This window comes from Gigantopelta aegis, chromosome 5 (assembly GCF_016097555.1).
Source record: "Gigantopelta aegis isolate Gae_Host chromosome 5, Gae_host_genome, whole genome shotgun sequence".
In the NCBI taxonomy this organism is placed as follows: Eukaryota; Metazoa; Mollusca; class Gastropoda; order Neomphalida; family Peltospiridae; genus Gigantopelta; species Gigantopelta aegis.
In genome coordinates this window covers 31,335,286-31,353,266 of record NC_054703.1, presented here as the reverse complement: position 1 = coordinate 31,353,266, position 17,981 = coordinate 31,335,286, and the positions used below count along the sequence as shown (strand labels likewise).

At 38.9% G+C, this 17,981-nt stretch overlaps 1 protein-coding gene across 1 annotated transcript in view; it reads left to right on the top strand.

Moving 5' to 3' along the window:
- Positions 1-1,633: 1,633 nt before the first annotated feature.
- LOC121373828 (periostin-like) overlaps positions 1,634-17,981 on the top strand; it is a 48,538-nt gene continuing 32,190 nt past the window's right edge. The window contains exons 1-3 of the mRNA XM_041500604.1: positions 1,634-1,798; positions 13,495-13,672; positions 14,114-14,220. Coding sequence (XP_041356538.1) covers positions 1,640-1,798; positions 13,495-13,672; positions 14,114-14,220 — 444 coding nt within the window. The 5' untranslated portion in view covers positions 1,634-1,639. The remainder of the gene's footprint in view (positions 1,799-13,494; positions 13,673-14,113; positions 14,221-17,981) is intronic.

Genomic DNA, 17,981 nt, shown 5'->3' with positions numbered 1-17,981 from the left:
GTAGCGAAACCAAAGACGAAAAACACTTCTGATTAAACCTCTGAGGTTCATTAAGAATAATATATTTTATTCATACGACCGGCCTCGGTGGCGTAGTGGTTAGACCATCGGTCTACAGGCTGGTAGGTACTGGGTTCGGATCCGAGTCGAGGCATGAGATTTTTAATCCAGATACCGACTCCAAACCCTGAGTGAGTGCTCCGCAAGGCTCAGTGGGTAGGTGTAAACCACTTGCACAGACCAGTGATCCATAACTGGTTCAACAAAGGCCATGGTTTGTGCTATCCTGCCTGTGGAAAGCGCAAATAAAAGATCCCTTGCTGCCTGTCGTAAAAGAGTAGCCTATGTGGCGACAGCGGGTTTCCTCTAAAAATCTGTGTGGTCCTTAACCATATGTCTGACGCCATATAACCGTAAATAAAATGTGTTGAGTGCGTCGTTAAATAAAACACTTCTTTCTTTATTCATACGAGGTTTATTTTAATGAAGTAAATTCATTATACCTACCATATAGCTCGTGTGTCCGTCCGCTAGCGTTAAAGGGACATTCCTGAGTTTGCTGCAATTTTTAAGATATTATCGACTAACAGAGACTTTTTAACGATTGTAATTACATATCAAATATATTTTTCTGCATAAAATATTAGTGGCTGTATATTAAACGTGCTTCTGATCGTTCTAAAATTTGTAATAGGTTAAATTTCATTTTATTTCCTAAAACATAATACTAGAATAACTGTTAAACAGGGCTTCTAGATTATGCTAGCCCCACTCCCATGGCTAGTGATATTCAATGTTGGGCTAGTAAATAACTGGCATCATGCCCGACGGCTAGTAAAAACCCCAACAACAACAAAGTTGTCAAATGCTGCATTTATGTCTTTTTTTGTAAATATGACTTTCCTACCCCACCCACCTACCCAAATTGAAGGGTTTTTAAGCTCTATCTCCTTCTTTGGGCTAGTAAATAACTACTATTATTATGCCCGACGACTAGTAAAGAAAACCCCAACAAAGTTGTCAAATGCTGCATTTATGTCTGTTTGGTAAATTTATATGACTTTCCTGCCCCACCCACCTACCCAAATCGAAGGGTTTTTAAGTACTATCTCCCTCTTTGGGTGACATACTGGTTTCTGATTGTATAACTATTAATATTCAGTGTTGGACTAGTAAATAAATACTATCATCATGCCCGACGGCTAGTAAAAACCAAAGTTGTCAAATGCTGCATTTGTGTCTGTTTTATAAATATGACTTTCCTGCCTCACCCACCTACGCAAATCGAAGGGTATTTAAGCTCTATCTCCCTCTTTGGGTGACATACCTGTATCTGATTGTATAAATATTAATTGAAGTAGGGCTAGTGAATTTATATAATCATGGCTAGTGACTGTTTTAAATCACTGATCCCATGGCTAATGGATTTTTTTTTTTTAAATAAAATTCTAGAAGTCCTGATGGTAGAGGACACTCTAGCTACCTATCGTAACCTGCCATAAAAACGAAAGACGAAAAACACCTTTGATAAAACCCCTGAGTACGGTAGCCGTCACCTGTCTATTTTTAGCGCCTCACCTGCCCTAACTGAAGAGAGTTGATTACAAATCGTGTTGTGTGTCACCGACACAGGTAGTGCATGGACATCGCTCGTATCATGGGCTATACCCGCGGGATCAGCTGGGTCCCGTTACTCTTGGTTTTTATGTGTGTGTTTTCACGTGTATTTCCCCAGAACGTGGATGAAAATGCTAGGAATATATTCGAAGCGTTGAGCAAGACGCTGAACTGCGGAAAGGTAACATTTATAATTTTTGTGTTATGAACTTCGCGGAACGAAAATGGCCGCCACTGTTTAAAGGTGTTTACAGTTTAGGCCTATTTCCGTATTAAATGTTTAACTAAATTTCTACGATTTCGATATCACTTAACACTTATTTTTTAATTAGGTATTTAATCATAATTGCGTGTATATCATTTAAAAAAAAAAGTATTTGTTTTTATCTTCTTTGGTTAAATAAAAAAGTATTTTTAAAAGTAAACTTGGCCATAGTTTATAACTTTATTGGGGTAGCCGTGGAAGTTGGGGGTGGGTTGGTGGTGGTGAGGTGAGATGGGAGTATGTGGGGGTTAGGGCGCCTCCAAACACACCTTTTGTCATCACCCCATCTGTGATAGAAATAAGCAGAAACAATTTCCACTATTGACAATTGACACCCAATAACCGACTGGCGTCGTGGTAGGCCATCGGTCTACAGGCTGGTAGGTACTGGGTTCGGATCCCAGTCGAGGCATGGGATTTTTAATCCAGATACCGATTCCAAACCCTGAGTGAGTGCTCAGCAAAGCTCAATGGGTAGGTGTAAACCACTTGCACCAACCAGTGATCCATAACTGGTTCAACAAAGGCCATGCATGGTTTGTGCTATCCTGCCTGTGGGAAGCGCAAATAAAAGATCCCTTGCTGCTAATCGGAAAGAGTAGCTCATATAGTGGTGACAGTGGGTTTCCTCTCAAAATCTGTGTGGTCCTTAACCATATGTCTGACTCCATATAACAGTAAATAAAATGTGTTGAGTGCGTCGTTAAATAAAACATTTCTTTCTTTCTTTCCCAATAGCCAAGTGGGCGGATGTAGCCCAGTGGTAAAGCCTTCGCTTGATGCGCAGTTGATCTGGGCTATTTCTCGCTCCAGCCAGTGCACCACGACTGGTATATCAAAGGTCGTGGTATGTGTTATCCTGTCTGTGGGATGATGCATGTAGAAGATCCCTTGCTACTAATGGAAATTTTTGTAGTGGGTTTCCTCTCTAAAACTATAGTGATTTTCCTAGAAATTTGGCAAGGCAGGGTAGACCAAAAACGTTTGGGGCATTTTTACCATTTTCAGGGCACTTGTTTTTCATTAAAAATACACAAAAAATTAATTGAAATAAACATTAATGTAATTTATGTGCTTGCTTTAATAAATGAATGGCAAAAGATAGAAAAGGCATATTTTATTAATTAATAATACCTTTTTGGGTGTTTTATAAAGGCGATTTTAGAATTAATTAGTGAAAAAGGCTTGTTTAATCTCAGGGCAGCATGGTGCTGATTAAGGCAAGATGGTGCTAGACTATTGAGGTATGGCGCTGTACCATGCTAAAACAAGCTAGGGAAAACACTATAAACTATATGTCAAAATTACTAAATGTTTGACATCCACTAACTAGCCTGATCAGCTGATGATTGATAAATCAATGTGCTCTAGTAGTGTCAATAAACACAACTTTTTCTCTTTCTTTCTTTTGCTACTAATGGAAAAAATGTAGCGGGTTTCCTCTCTAAAACTATATGTCAAAATTACCAAATGTTTGATGTCCAGTAACCTGATGATTGATAAATCAGTGTGCTCTAGTGGTGTCGTTAAACAAAACAAACTAACTTGTCAGGACAAATGGACAAGTTCTTATTTTGGACACTGCCCATAACATGATCGACTCTACAGTACAGGGGACAATATTTAAAAATCTTATGTAACTGGAAAAAGAAAGAAAGAAATATTTTATTTAACAACCCTCTCAACACATGTTATTTACAGTTATATGGCATCTATATGGTTAAGGACCACACAGATATTGAGGAAGGAAACCCACTGTCGCCACATCATGAGCTACTCTTTTTCGATTAGCAGCAAGGGATCTTTTTATATGCACGTTCCCACAGACAGGGTAGTACATACCACGGCCTTTGGTATACCAGTCGTGGTGCACTGGCTAAAGCAAGAAATAGCCCAACGGGAATCGAGCGAGCGCTGTACCCACTGGGCTACGTCCCGCTCCCTATGTAACCGGAAATCAGTTCATGTCAGTTTTACTTAGGTAACCGATTGTTAAACAGAATATAGTTCTCGTAACCGATTGTTATACAGAATATAGTTCTCGTAACCGATTGTTATACAGAATATAGTTCTCGTAACCGATTGTTATACAGAATATAGTTCTCGTAACCGATTGTTATACAGAATATAGTTCTCGTAACCGATTGTTAAACAGAATATAGTTCTCGTAACCGATTGTTATACAGAATATAGTTCTCGTAACCGATTGTTATACAGAATATAGTTCTCGTAACCGATTGTTATACAGAATATAGTTCTCGTAACCGATTGTTATACAGAATATAGTGCTCGTAACCGATTGTTATACAGAATATAGTTCTCGTAACCGATGAGTTAAAGAGACATTCCTGAGTTTGCTGCATTGTAAGATGTTTCCGATTAATAAAATATTTCTACAATTAAACTTACATAGGAAATATATTTTCTTGTTTAGAATATCAGTGTCTGTATATTCAATGTCTTTCTGGTCGTCTTAATATTTGCAAGAAGTCCAAACTGGATTTTGTCTTCAAATAATTCCGTACGTACGAAAAGAAAACACTTCAGGAACTAAAATGAAATTTAATCTAGTACAAATATTAGAACGGATTAGAAACATGTTTAAAATACATCCACTAATATTGTATGCAAAAGATATTTTTTATTTGCAATTACAATCGTTAAAAAGTCTCTTTTAGTCGGTAACATCTTAAACAAGTGCAGCAAACTCAGGAATGCCCTTTTAAGCCTACCTAATCCTAAAGAACTTGAACTACAGTTCTGTGCTACATTAGTGTTTCAAATGTATTTAAAAACATAAACTGATTTTCACTTTCATTAAGTACTAATATAATATAGTACTTTTAATTTTAGAATTGGTGGTTCTCGTGATTTTAAAATTGCGTAACCGCCGTGCGGTTCTCGTGAAATATTGTGCCCTGCAGTATTGTGCTGGGGTGTCGTTAAACAGACATTTCTTTGTTTTCCCCCTAATAGTCATTGTTAGACAGTTACAATGTGCTGGGGTGTCGTTAAAGAGATATTTCTTTGTTTTCCCCCTAATAGTCATTGTTAGACAGTGACAATGTGCTGGGGTGTCGTTAAAGAGATATGTCTTTGTTTTCCCCTAATAGTCATTGTTAAACAGTGACAATGTGCTGGGGTGTTGTTAAACAGACATTCCTTTGTTTGCCTGTGCTTCCTGTGACATTTGCCGATTGTTTCAAAAGTTACTAAGACTGTGACTATATCCATGCAGTGATCTTTAGATGGTCTCACTTTGTGGGGTTAATGGCTACAGACAAAGGCTAAATCACGTTTTTGTTCTACACTTCAGCCTTGCCTCACCCAGTTCGTCACATACATGTTGTATGTATTTACAGTTAAAACCAATGACCCAAGTTAGTTGTTTTCAGGTAGTACAATTTAAAGTAACAAGACCCTAGTTTTTAAAGGTGCATACAGACCCTAGTTTCAACCCGTGAAAATGTACACTAAGTTTAGTTAAAATGTATAAACCTGTAACATTATTATTTGAATAAAGTTACCATGAAGTTAAACAAACAAGAGTCTATGTCATTGAAACTGTGAAATATTCCCTTAAAAATAGACCAGCGCTCGTTTTCATAACATATATATCTCAGACACACCTGCATTTTTAAATATATATAACAAATTAATTTTGTGGTATTAGAAATACCAGGATGACCAGAATTTTTTTTTGATGTACGGAAAGGGATAATCTAAACAATAAATAATGTAAGTAATGTCTCACTTCATTTGAAACGAAACAGCTCTTAATAGTGAAAAATATTCATTAGTATTTAAAAACTACCTTTAGGTATGTTACTTTATACACTACTGGATATTTTTTACTATTAGAACCAGTTTTAATAATTGAAATTGGACATTACTAAGATTTTATTGTTTAAATTATAAATCCATTTCTGTACAATTGAAGTGTTTCATTTGCCTTTTTCATATGAATATATTTGCCTAAACCTTTTTATAAATATTTGCCTAAACCTTTTTATAAATATTTTCCTAAACTTTTAATAAATATTTGTCTAAACTTTTAATGAATATTTGTATAAAAGTTTAATAAATATTTGTCTAAACAATTAATATATATTTGCCTAAATATTTAATAAATATTTGGTTTAAACTTTTATTAAATATTTTCCTAACCTTTTTATAAATATTTGCCAAAACCTTTTAATAAATATTTGCCTAAACCTTTTAATAAATATTTGCTTTAAACTTTTAATAAATATTTGCCTGACCTGTTAATAAATATTTGCCTAAACCTTTTAATAAATATATGTCTAAATATTTAATACCTATTTACCTAAATTTTTAATAAATATTTGCCTAAATCCTTTTATAAATATTTGTCTACACTTTTAATAAATATTTGCCTAAACTTTTAATAAATATTTGCCTAAACTTTAATAAATATTTGCTTTAAACCTTTAATAAATATTTGCTTTAAAGATTTAACAAGTATTTGCCTAAACTTTTAATAAATATTTGCCTAAACGTTTAATGAATATTTGCCTAAACGTTTAATAAATATTTGTCTAAACAACTAATACATATTCACCTAAACGTTTAATAAATATTTGCCTAAACGTTTAATAAATATTTTCCTAAACCTTTTAATAAATATTTTACTAAACTTTTAATAAATATTTTACTGAACTTTTAATAAATATTTCCCTATACTTTCAATAAATATTTGCCTAAACCTTTTAATAAATATTTCTCTAAACCTTTTAATAAATATTTCCGTAAACTTTCAATAAATAGTTGCCTAACCTTTTAATAAATATTTGCCTAAACCTTTTAATAAATATTTCCCTAAATCTTTTAATAAATATTTTACTAAACTTTCAATAAATATTTGCCTAAACCTTTTAATAAATATTTGCCTAAATCTTTTAATAAATATTTGCTTTTAAACTTTTAATAAATATTTGCCTAAATTTTTAATAAATATTTACTTAAGCAATAAACTGTTAATAAATATTTGCCTAAATTTTTAATAAATATTTACTTAAGCAATAAACTGTTAATAAATATTTGCCTAAATCTGTAAGTTTCTGAGTTTGATTTTAATTTGATATACAATATACAGCTGGAGAAACATGACTATTAATTTAGTTTTCCTTAGTTTGTTTAAAATTATTCAGTTCGAAACCGATACGTTTTTGTGTAGACCTATTCATATTATTTATGTCAGTGTTTCTGCCAGAAAGAAATATTTGGGTATGGTGCTATGAAATTGAATTCAACCACAGTCAAAGAGGAGGTATGGGGTCTCTCGCAGAAAGAAAATGGTGTTTATTTTAGGGTTAGAGTTAAGAAAATGGTGTTTATTTTAGGGTTAGAGTTAAGAAAATGGTGTTTATTTTAGGGTTAGAGTTAAGAAAATGGTGTTTATTTTAGGGTTAGAGTTAAGAAAATCATACAGTAATGATAAGGATAATTAATTTTGTCAAAAGGTTAACTGCAAAAAATAAAATATGCAAAACAATTTGCGTATGGCTTCATACCCGTTTTAACCCTCTGGCAGAGACCCTGAATGTCTTGTAAACATTAAAACGTATTCCCACTTCTTTTGTTTTTCATTAAAGTGACGGATCCTAGTTTTTAAACACTGCCATATATTGTTCACTTTTAGAGCTGTTTTTCACAATTGAAATGAGACATTACTTAGATTTTATTGTGTAGGTTATCCATTTCCATACATCCAAAATGTTTCTGATCATCCTGGTGTTTCTAATACCATGAAATGCATTTTGGTATATATTTAAAAATGCTCATGCATCTAGAAATATCTGTTACGGAGACGAGGTCTGGTCAATTTGTAAGCATATTTCACCGTTTCAACAACATAAATTCTTGTTTACTTTTTATTGTAACTTTATCCAAAATGTTTTACATGTTTGTAGATTAAACAAATTTACTTTCTATTTTCACAGGCTGAAACTAGGGCCTGCACCTTTAATGAGGATGTTTACAGTCCATAATCTAATACTTAGCGCCTTTAATGAGGGATGTAAACATTCCATAATCTAATACTTTGTGTGTGTCGGTTAATGACTGATATATGACACTGAGGAATGTGTTATGTGTCTAAAGTCTGTATGCAGATATTAAAGGCATATTGTCACAGACCACTGACCTATTAAATGGCCTAACAAAGTATTACCTAAACAAATATACATTTGATTTGTCCCTAAATGTACTTTATTCAACCATCTATGTAACCACCATACTCCACTTACTAATGATATTTTGTAAAAGATTATTGAATTATGGCAATGGTCCATATTCAAAAACTAATATTGCCAAGAGGGTTGACATGGATTTCACTCCATCATGGTTCAGTTATGGTGATGCGATAGCTAGATTTGGTTTCCAAAAATTAAGGTAGCTATTATTTATTAATTTTTTTTAGAGAAATAAGGTCCTTAAATCTGTGACAGTATGCCTTTAAGGACTGTTAAAAAATTGACTACATGGGGAACATGAGTTATAGTTTGTTTTGTTTAACGACACAACTAGAGCACATTGATTTGTTAATCATCGAACCCTATTTGGTGTCAAATATTTGATAATTCTGACATACATTGTATAGTCTTTAGAGACGAAACCCACTACATTTTTCCATTAATTATTATCCTACATACTTTTAATCTTTTAAAGGCATATTGTCACAGACCACTGACCTATTTAATGGCCTAATAAAGTATTACCTGAACAAAAATAATTAGATTTTTCCGTAAATGTACTTTATTCAACCATCTTTATATCCACCATACTCCACTTATTAATGGTATTTTGTAAAAAAAATAATTGAATTATGGCAATGGTCCATAAAACAAAAAGTAAAGTTGCCGAGAGGGTTGACATGGATTTCACTCCATTTAGTATAGAATTTAGTATCCCACTTAAATGAAATTTATATAAATAACATCGTAACAAACTTGGACAACATTGTTCTCATTCCCTGTCTATTGCTACGCTGCAATCGAAATCGCGAATTCATGAAATTTGCAATCAAACAGAATCGGCAAAAAGATTTGCTGCATCTATTTTTGAGTAATACTGACATAAATTAATATTTAGCAGTAATCTGTAAGTGTTTCTGACATTACTAATGATAAACCTACATGTATCAATTTTCTGCAGATCTGGAATTAATATCTCAAATAAAATTTAAACGCAGGAAACATCCAACAAAAACAATAGCGACTTAGCCGTTCCCAGTTTATTGCTACGCTGCTATTGTTCCAGTGTAGCATTACATTGGGTACGAATTGGGGGAGATACTATTATGGCATAGCATTAGACTGGGTATGAGCTCAAAAATACTGTTACTTAACTTCACCAGCAAAAAATAAAAACGCAGAATTAAAATAACCCAACAGCATTATATGGTATCCCGGTGGGATACTGGGTTATTGAAGTCTGGTATCCAAAATTAAATTCTGGTATCCCTGGGATATCGAGATACTGTTAATCTCGAACACTGGTTCAGTTACGGTGATACGACACCTAGATTTGGTTTCCAACAATTAATGTAATTTTTATGTACTATTAATTTTTAGAGAAATAAGGTCTTTAAATCTGTGACAGTATGCCTTTAAAGAAAAAAAAAACTTATACAATTTCTAACACTGGAAAAATATCAGTAATTGTTTTTCTTCTGCATACATTTTATTTAACGACGCACTCAACACATTATTTTATGGTTATATGGCGTCAGACAGATGGTTAAGGACCACACAGATTTTGAGAGGAAACCCGCTGTTGCCACTACATGGGCTACTCTTCCAATTAGCAGCAAGGGATCTTTTATTTGTGCTTCCCACAGGCAGGATAGCACAAACCATGGCCTTTGTTGAACCAGTTATGGATCACTGGTCGGTGCAAGTGGTTTACACCTACCCATTGAGCCTTGCGGAGAACTCACTCGGGGTTTGGAGTCGGTATCTGGATTAAAAATCACATGCCTCGACTGGGATCCGAACCCAGTACCTACTAGCCTGTAGACCGATGGCCTGCCACGACGCCACCGAAGCCGGTGGATCACTGGTCGGTGCAAGTGGTTTACACCTACCCATTGAGCCTTGCGGAGCACTCACTTACTCAGGGTTTGGAGTCGGTATCTGGATTAAAAATCACATGCCTCGACTGGGATCCGAACCCAGTACCTACCAGCCTGTAGACCGATGGCCTGCCACGACGCAACCGAGGCCGGTTGTTAGAATTACAAAAATAACTTACCTATGCTGAGAGAGGGGCAGGACGTAGCCCAGTGGTAGAGCGCTCGCTTGATGCGCCGTCAGTTTGGGATTAATCCCCGTCGGTGGGCCCATTGGGCTATTTCTTATTCCAGCCAGTGCACCACAACTGGCACATCAAAGGCTGTGGTAATATGCTACCCTGTCTATTGGATGGTGCATATAAAAGATCCCTTGCTGCTAATCGAAAAGAGTAGCCCATGAAGTGGCGACAGCAGGTTTCCTCCTTCAATATCTGTTTGATCCTTAATCATATGTCCGACGCCATATAACCGTAAATAAAATGTGTTGAGTGCGTCGTTAAATAAAACATTTCCTTCCTTCTATGATGAGAACTTTTATTTTGTTATTGTTCAGTTCAAGACTTTGATAATCAAGGCCGTGCTTAGTTTATTTTGTTATTGTTCAGTTCAAGACTTTGATAATCAAGGCCGTGCTTAGTTTAGTTCAAGACTTTGATAATCAAGGCCGTGCTTAGTTTAGTTTGTTATTGTTCAGTTCAAGACTTTGATAATCAAGGCCGTGCTTAGTTTAGTTTGTTATTGTTCAGTTCAAGACTTTGATAATCAAGGCCGTGCTTAGTTTAGTTTGTTATTGTTCAGTTCAAGACTTTGATAATCAAGGCCGTGCTTAGTTTAGTTTGTTATTGTTCAGTTCAAGACTTTGATAATCAAGGCCGTGCTTAGTTTAGTTTGTTATTGTTCAGTTCAAGACTGATAATCAAGGCCGTGCTTAGTTTAGTTTGTTATTGTTCAGTTCAAGACTTTGATAATCAAGGCCGTGCTTAGTTTAGTTTGTTATTGTTCAGTTCAAGACTTTGATAATCAAGGCCGTGCTTAGTTTAGTTTGTTATTGTTCAGTTCAAGACTTTGATAATCAAGGCCGTGCTTAGTTTAGTTCAAGACTTTGATAATCAGGCCGTGCTTAGTTTAGTTCAAGACTTTGATAATCAAGGCCGTGCTTAGTTTAGTTTGTTATTGTTCAGTTCAAGACTTTGATAATCAAGGCCGTGCTTAGTTTAGTTCAAGACTTTGATAATCAAGGCCGTGCTTAGTTTAGTTCAAGACTTTGATAATCAAGGCCGTGCTTAGTTTAGTTTGTTATTGTTCAGTTCAAGACTTTGATAATCAAGGCCGTGCTTAGTTTAGTTTGGTATTGTTCAGTTCAAGACTTTGATAATCAAGGCCGTGCTTAGTTTAGTTTGTTATTGTTCAGTTCAAGACTTTGATAATCAAGGCCGTGCTTAGTTTAGTTCAAGACTTTGATAATCAAGGCCGTGCTTAGTTTAGTTCAAGACTTTGATAATCAAGGCCGTGCTTAGTTTAGTTTGTTATTGTTCAGTTCAAGACTTTGATAATCAAGGCCGTGCTTAGTTTAGTTTGTTATTGTTCAGTTCAAGACTTTGATAATCAAGGCCGTGCTTAGTTTAGTTCAAGACTTTGATAATCAAGGCCGTGCTTAGTTTAGTTTGTTATTGTTCAGTTCAAGACTTTGATAATCAAGGCCGTGCTTAGTTTAGTTTGTTATTGTTCAGTTCAAGACTTTGATAATCAAGGCCGTGCTTAGTTTAGTTCAAGACTTTGATAATCAAGGCCGTGCTTAGTTTGTTTGTTATTGTTCAGTTCAAGACTTTGATAATCAAGGCCGTGCTTAGTTTAGTTTGTTATTGTTCAGTTCAAGACTTTGATAATCAAGGCCGTGCTTAGTTTAGTTTGTTATTGTTCAGTTCAAGACTTTGATAATCAAGGCCGTGCTTAGTTTAGTTTGTTATTGTTCAGTTCAAGACTTTGATAATCAAGGCCGTGCTTAGTTTAGTTCAAGACTTTGATAATCAAGGCCGTGCTTAGTTTAGTTCAAGACTTTGATAATCAAGGCCGTGCTTAGTTTAGTTTGTTATTGTTCAGTTCAAGACTTTGATAATCAAGGCCGTGCTTAGTTTAGTTCAAGACTTTGATAATCAAGGCCGTGCTTAGTTTAGTTCAAGACTTTGATAATCAAGGCCGTGCTTAGTTTAGTTCAAGACTTTGATAATCAAGGCCGTGCTTAGTTTAGTTCAAGACTTTGATAATCAAGGCCGTGCTTAGTTTAATTCAAGACTTTGATAATCAAGGCCGTGCTTAGTTTAGTTTAAAACATTAAAGGGACAGATCCTAGCTTTTAAACATTAAGGCGTATTTTTCACTCCGACCCTAGTTTGAACCCGTAAAAATGGACACTAAGTTTGGTTAATGTACAAACCTGTAACAAATTTGTATACAACAGAGTGAAACAAGAGTCTGTGACGGTGAAATATCATTAAAAATAGACTAAAACCGCGATTCCATAACAGTTACTTCTCAGATGCATGTGTGTTTTTAAAAATACGAAAAATGCATTTTATAGTGTTAGAAACGCCAGGGTGACCAGAAACACTATGGTTGTACGGAAATGAATAGTCTAAGCAATAACATATAAGTAATGTTTGATCTCGGTGATCAGAGCTTCTGGAATTTTTATAAAATCCACCAGGCATGGGATCAGTGATTTAAAACATTTGCTAGCCAAGATGAAAAATTTATTTGCCCTACATTACTTTACGTTAATACAATTTTACTAATTAATAATAATAATCAGATATGTCACCTAAAGAGGGAGATAGAGCTTAAAAACACTAACATTTGGGGGTTGGTGTTGGGGCAGAATATTCATATTTACAAAATAGACTTAACTGCAACATTTGACCCCAAAAAAGTTCACTAACCGTCGCGTGTTGCAATAGTAGTTATTTACTAGCCCAACATAGAATATCACTAGCCATGGGAGTGGGGCTACCATAATCTAGAAGCCCTGTCTGGCATGACAATAGTAGTTATTTACTAGCCCAACAGTGAATATCACTAGCCATGGGAGTGGGGCTTCCATAATCTAGAAGCCCCGTCTGGCATGGCAATAGTAGTTATTTACTAGCCCAACACTGAATATCACTAGCCATGGGAGTGGGGCTACCATTATCTAGAAGCCCTGTCTGGCATGACAATAGTAGTTATTTACTAGAACAACATTGAATATCACTAGCCATGGGAGTAGGGCTACTATAATCTAGAAACTCTGGTGATCATAAATGGCTCTAATAGTGAAAAATATACCTCAGTGTTTAAAAACTAGGGTCCGTCCCTTTAATCATTAAAAAGATCGGGCTTAGTTTAATTTAAAACCTTGATCATTACTCATTAAAGTACAGACATTTTGTTGGATTTTGATGCAAAGCTTTATGCACAAAGCAAGATATTTAAGACTTTGATAACTGAAACTAAGAGCTTTTATTTTGTTGTTGTTTTTCAGTTTAAGACTTTGATAATTGAGGCCGGGCTGCGGACTCAAGAGTTCTACACATCTAACATTCAGTTGACAGTGTTCGCTCCGAACGACACAGCATTCATGCAGATGACTCGCGAAAAATACAGCAAGTTATTCAACATGTCTCCGACGCAGAAAGACGAATACGTCCGGTCTTACACAAGTAAGTCCGTTTCATTTATGCAAATTTCGTTTAGTTAAAACCGAAATTATAAATTTGTGATGGGGACGTCTTCCCTCCCTCCCTTTCTTTCTTTTTGTCTTTGTATCTCTCTCTCCCTCCTCTCTCTCTCTCTCTCTCTCTCTCTCTCTCTCTCTCTCTCTCTCTCTCTCTCTCTCTCTCCTCTCTCTCTCACTCTCTCTCTCTCTCTCTCTCTCTCTCTCTCTCTCTCTCTCTCTCTCTCTCTCTCTCTCTCTCTCTCTCTCTCTCTCTCTCTCTCTCTCTCTCTCTCTCTCTCTCTCTCTCTCTCTCTCTCTCTCTCCCTTCTCTCTCTCTCTCTCCCTTCTCTCTGTCTCCAAATAACCATGTTAGACACCAAATAACTGTTCTTTAAAATGTTCTCAGATGTCATTAACGAAACATTCCTTTCCTTTCATGTTTCAGCGAGCAGCATCTATGAGACAAACGACATCAGTGAGAATCTGATAGTGCGCGGCCTCGGTCCCAACTCCAACAAACTGTTCTTCCACAAACAGCAACCCGTAACCAACGTGAGTCCGGCATCATTACACGCAATGGGGCAGGATTTAGATCAATTCATTACATGTGACGGGGCGGGATTTAGCTCAGTTCATTATGTGTGACTTGGCAGGATTTAGCTCAGTTCATTATGCGTGATGGGGTGGGATTTAGCTCAGGTCATTACATGTGATGGGGCGGGATTTAGATCAGTTTATTATGTGTGACGTGACAGGATTTAGCTCAGTTCATTATGCGTGATGGGGTGGGATTTAGCTCAGGTCATTACATGTGATGGGGCGGGATTTAGATCAGTTTATTATGTGTGACGTGACAGGATTTAGCTCAATTCATTATGCGTGATGGGGTGGGATTTAGCTCAGTTCATTACATGTGATGGGGCAGGATTTAGCTAAGTTCATTACATGTGACGGGGTGGGATTTAGATCAGTTCATTACACGTGATGGGGCGGGATTTAGCTCAGTTCATTACACGTGATGGGGTGGGATTTAGCTCAGTTCATTACACGTGATGGGGCGGGATTTAGCTCAGTTCATTACACGTGATGGGGTGGGATTTAGCTCAGTTCATTACACGTGATAGGGTGGGATTTAGCTCAGTTCAATTACACGTGATGGGGCGGGATTTAGCTCAGTTCATTACATGTGATGGGGTGGGATTTAGCTCAGTTCAATACATGTGACGGGGCGGGATTTAGATCAGTTCACTACATGTGATGGGGTGGGATTTAGATCAGTTCATTACACGTGCTGGAATGGGATTTAGTTCAGTTCATTACACTGGACGGGTGGGATTTAGAACAGTTCATTACACATGACGGGGCGGGACTTGGCTCGGTTCATTACATTGGACATTCAAAATGGATCCCCATCTTAAAGTTTTGATTGGTAACTGGACAATGCTTAATTTTCTCTTGTCACTACACGAAATAACACTGCATTGTTTCAGCTGAGATGTCTCTCCCTACCTCTCATCCTCTCTCTCTCTCTCCCTCCCTCTCTCTCTCTCTCACATATCTATTCATCCATCTATCACATATTCATTCATCCATCTTATTACATATCTATTCATCCATCTATCACATGTCTATTCATCCATCTATCCACATATCCATTTGATAGCACCTGAACATATTGTGACTAGAGAACTAAGTATCACAAGCTAAATATACTTTCAGCCTAAATGTCAATGTAGGGTACGTACACTGGGTTTTTTACATACTACCAGGCCCATGGGAATGAATTCTGGTGGGAGGTGGGGGAGACACAATCTCTAGTGGAAGGGGCCACAGTCTTTAGTGAGGGCGACAGTCTCTAGTGGGGAACAGTCTCTAGTGGGGGGACACAGTCTCTAGTGGGGGGGGGGGGGGAACACAGTCTCTAGTGGAGGGGAACACAGTCTCTAGTGGGGAACACAGTCTCTAGTGGGGGGACACAGTCTCTAGTGGGGAACACAGTCTCTAGTGGGGGGACACTGTAGTGGGGGGGGGACACAGTCTCTATTGAGGGGGACAGTCTCTGGTGGGGGACACAGTCTCTAGTGGAAGGGGACATAGTCTAGTGGAAGGGGCCACAGTCTCTAGTGGGGGGGGGGGAGACACAGTCTCTAGTGGAGGGGAACACAGTCTTTAGTGGGAAACACAGTCTCTAGTGGGGGGGGACACAGTCTCTAGTGGGGGGACACAGTCTCTAGTGGGGAACACAGTCTCTAGTGGGGAACACAGTCTCTAGTGGGGGGACAGTCTGTAGTGGGGGGGGGACACAGTCTTTATTGAGGGGGACAGTCTCTGGTGGGGGACACAGTCTCTAGTGGAAGGGGACATAGTCTAGTGGAAGGGACCATAGTCTCTAATGGGGGGACAGTCTCTAGTGGGGGGACAGTCTCTAGTGGGGGACACAGTCTCTAATGGGAGGGGACACAGTCTTTACTGGGGGGACAGTCTCTAGTGGGGGACACAGTCTCTAGTGGAAGGGGCCACAGTCTAGTGGAAGGGGCCACAGTTTCTAATGGGGGGATGCAATCTCTAGTAGAAGGGGCCACAGTCTAGTGAGGGGGACAGTCTCTAGTTGAAGGGGCCAGTTTCTAGTGAGGGGGGGCAGTCTCTAGTGGAAGGGGCCACAGTCTCTAGTGGGGGACACAATCTCTAGTGGGGGCACATTCTCTAGTGGAAGGGGCCACAGTCTAGTGGGGGTGACAGTCTCTAGTGAGGAGAACAGTCTCTAGTGGGGGGACAGTCTCTAGTGGAGGGGACAGTCTCTAGTGAGGAGGACAGTCTCTAGTGGGGGGACAGTCTCTAGTGGGGGGACAGTCTCTAGTGGGGGGGACAGTCTCTAGTGAGGAGGACAGTCTCTAGTGAGGAGGACAGTCTCTAGTGAGGAGGACAGTCTCTAGTGGGGGGGGACAGTCTCTAGTGGGGGGACAGTCTCTAGTGGGGGGACAGTCTCTTTTGAGGGGGACAGTCTCTAGTGAGGAGGACAGTCTCTAGTGAGGAGGACAGTCTCTTTTGAGGGGGACAGTCTCTAGTGGGGGGACAGTCTCTAGTGGAGGGGACAGTCTCTAGTGAGGACAGTCTCTAGTGGGGGGACAGTCTCTAGTGGGGGGGGACAGTCTCTAGTGAGGAGGACAGTCTCTTTTGAGGGGGACAATCTCTAGTGGGGGGGACAGTCTCTAGTGAGGAGGACAGTCTCTAGTGGGGGGACAGTCTCTAGTGAGGAGGACAGTCTCTAGTGAGGAGGACAGTCTCTAGTGGGGGGACATTCTCTTTTGAGGGGGACAGTCTCTAGTGGGGGGACAGTCTCTAGTGAGGAGGACAGTCTCTAGTGGTGGACAGTCTCTTTTGAGGGGGACAGTCTCTAGTGGGGGGACAGTCTCTAGTGAGGAGGACAGTCTCTAGTGAGGAGGACATTCTCTAGTGAGGAGGACAGTCTCTTTTGAGGGGGACAGTCTCTAGTGGGGGGACAGTCTCTAGTGAGGAGGACAGTCTCTAGTGGGGGGACAGTCTCTAGTGAGGGGGACAGTCTCTTTTGAGGGGGACAGTCTCTAGTGGGGGGACAGTCTCTAGTGGGGGGACAGTCTCTAGTGAGGAGGACAGTCTCTAGTGGGGGGACAGTCTCTAGTGAGGAGGACAGTCTCTAGTGGGGGGGACATTCTCTTTTGAGGGGGACAGTCTCTAGTGAGGAGGACAGTCTCTAGTGGGGGGACAGTCTCTAGTGGGGGGACAGTCTCTAGTGAGGAGGACAGTCTCTAGTGGGGGGACAGTCTCTAGTGAGGAGGACAGTCTCTAGTGAGGAGGACAGTCTCTTTTGAGGGGGACAGTCTCTAGTGGGGGGACAGTCTCTAGTGGGGGGGACAGTCTCTAGTGGGGGGACAGTCTCTAGTGGGGGGGGACAGTCTCTAGTGAGGAGGACAGTCTCTAGTGGGGGGGACAGTCTCTAGTGGGGGGACAGTCTCTAGTGAGGAGGACAGTCTCTAGTGGGGGGACAGTCTCTAGTGAGGAGGACAGTCTCTAGTGAGGAGGACAGTCTCTAGTGAGGAGGACAGTCTCTAGTGAGGAGGACAGTCTCTTTTGAGGGGGACAGTCTCTAGTGGGGAGGACAGTCTCTAGTGAGGAGGACAGTCTCTTTTGAGGAGGACAGTCTCTAGTGAGGAGGACAGTCTCTAGTGAGGAGGACAGTCTCTAGTGGGGGGACAGTCTCTAGTGAGGAGGACTCTGTTTTGAGGGGGACAGTCTCTAGTGGGGGGACAGTCTCTAGTGAGGACAGTCTCTAGTGG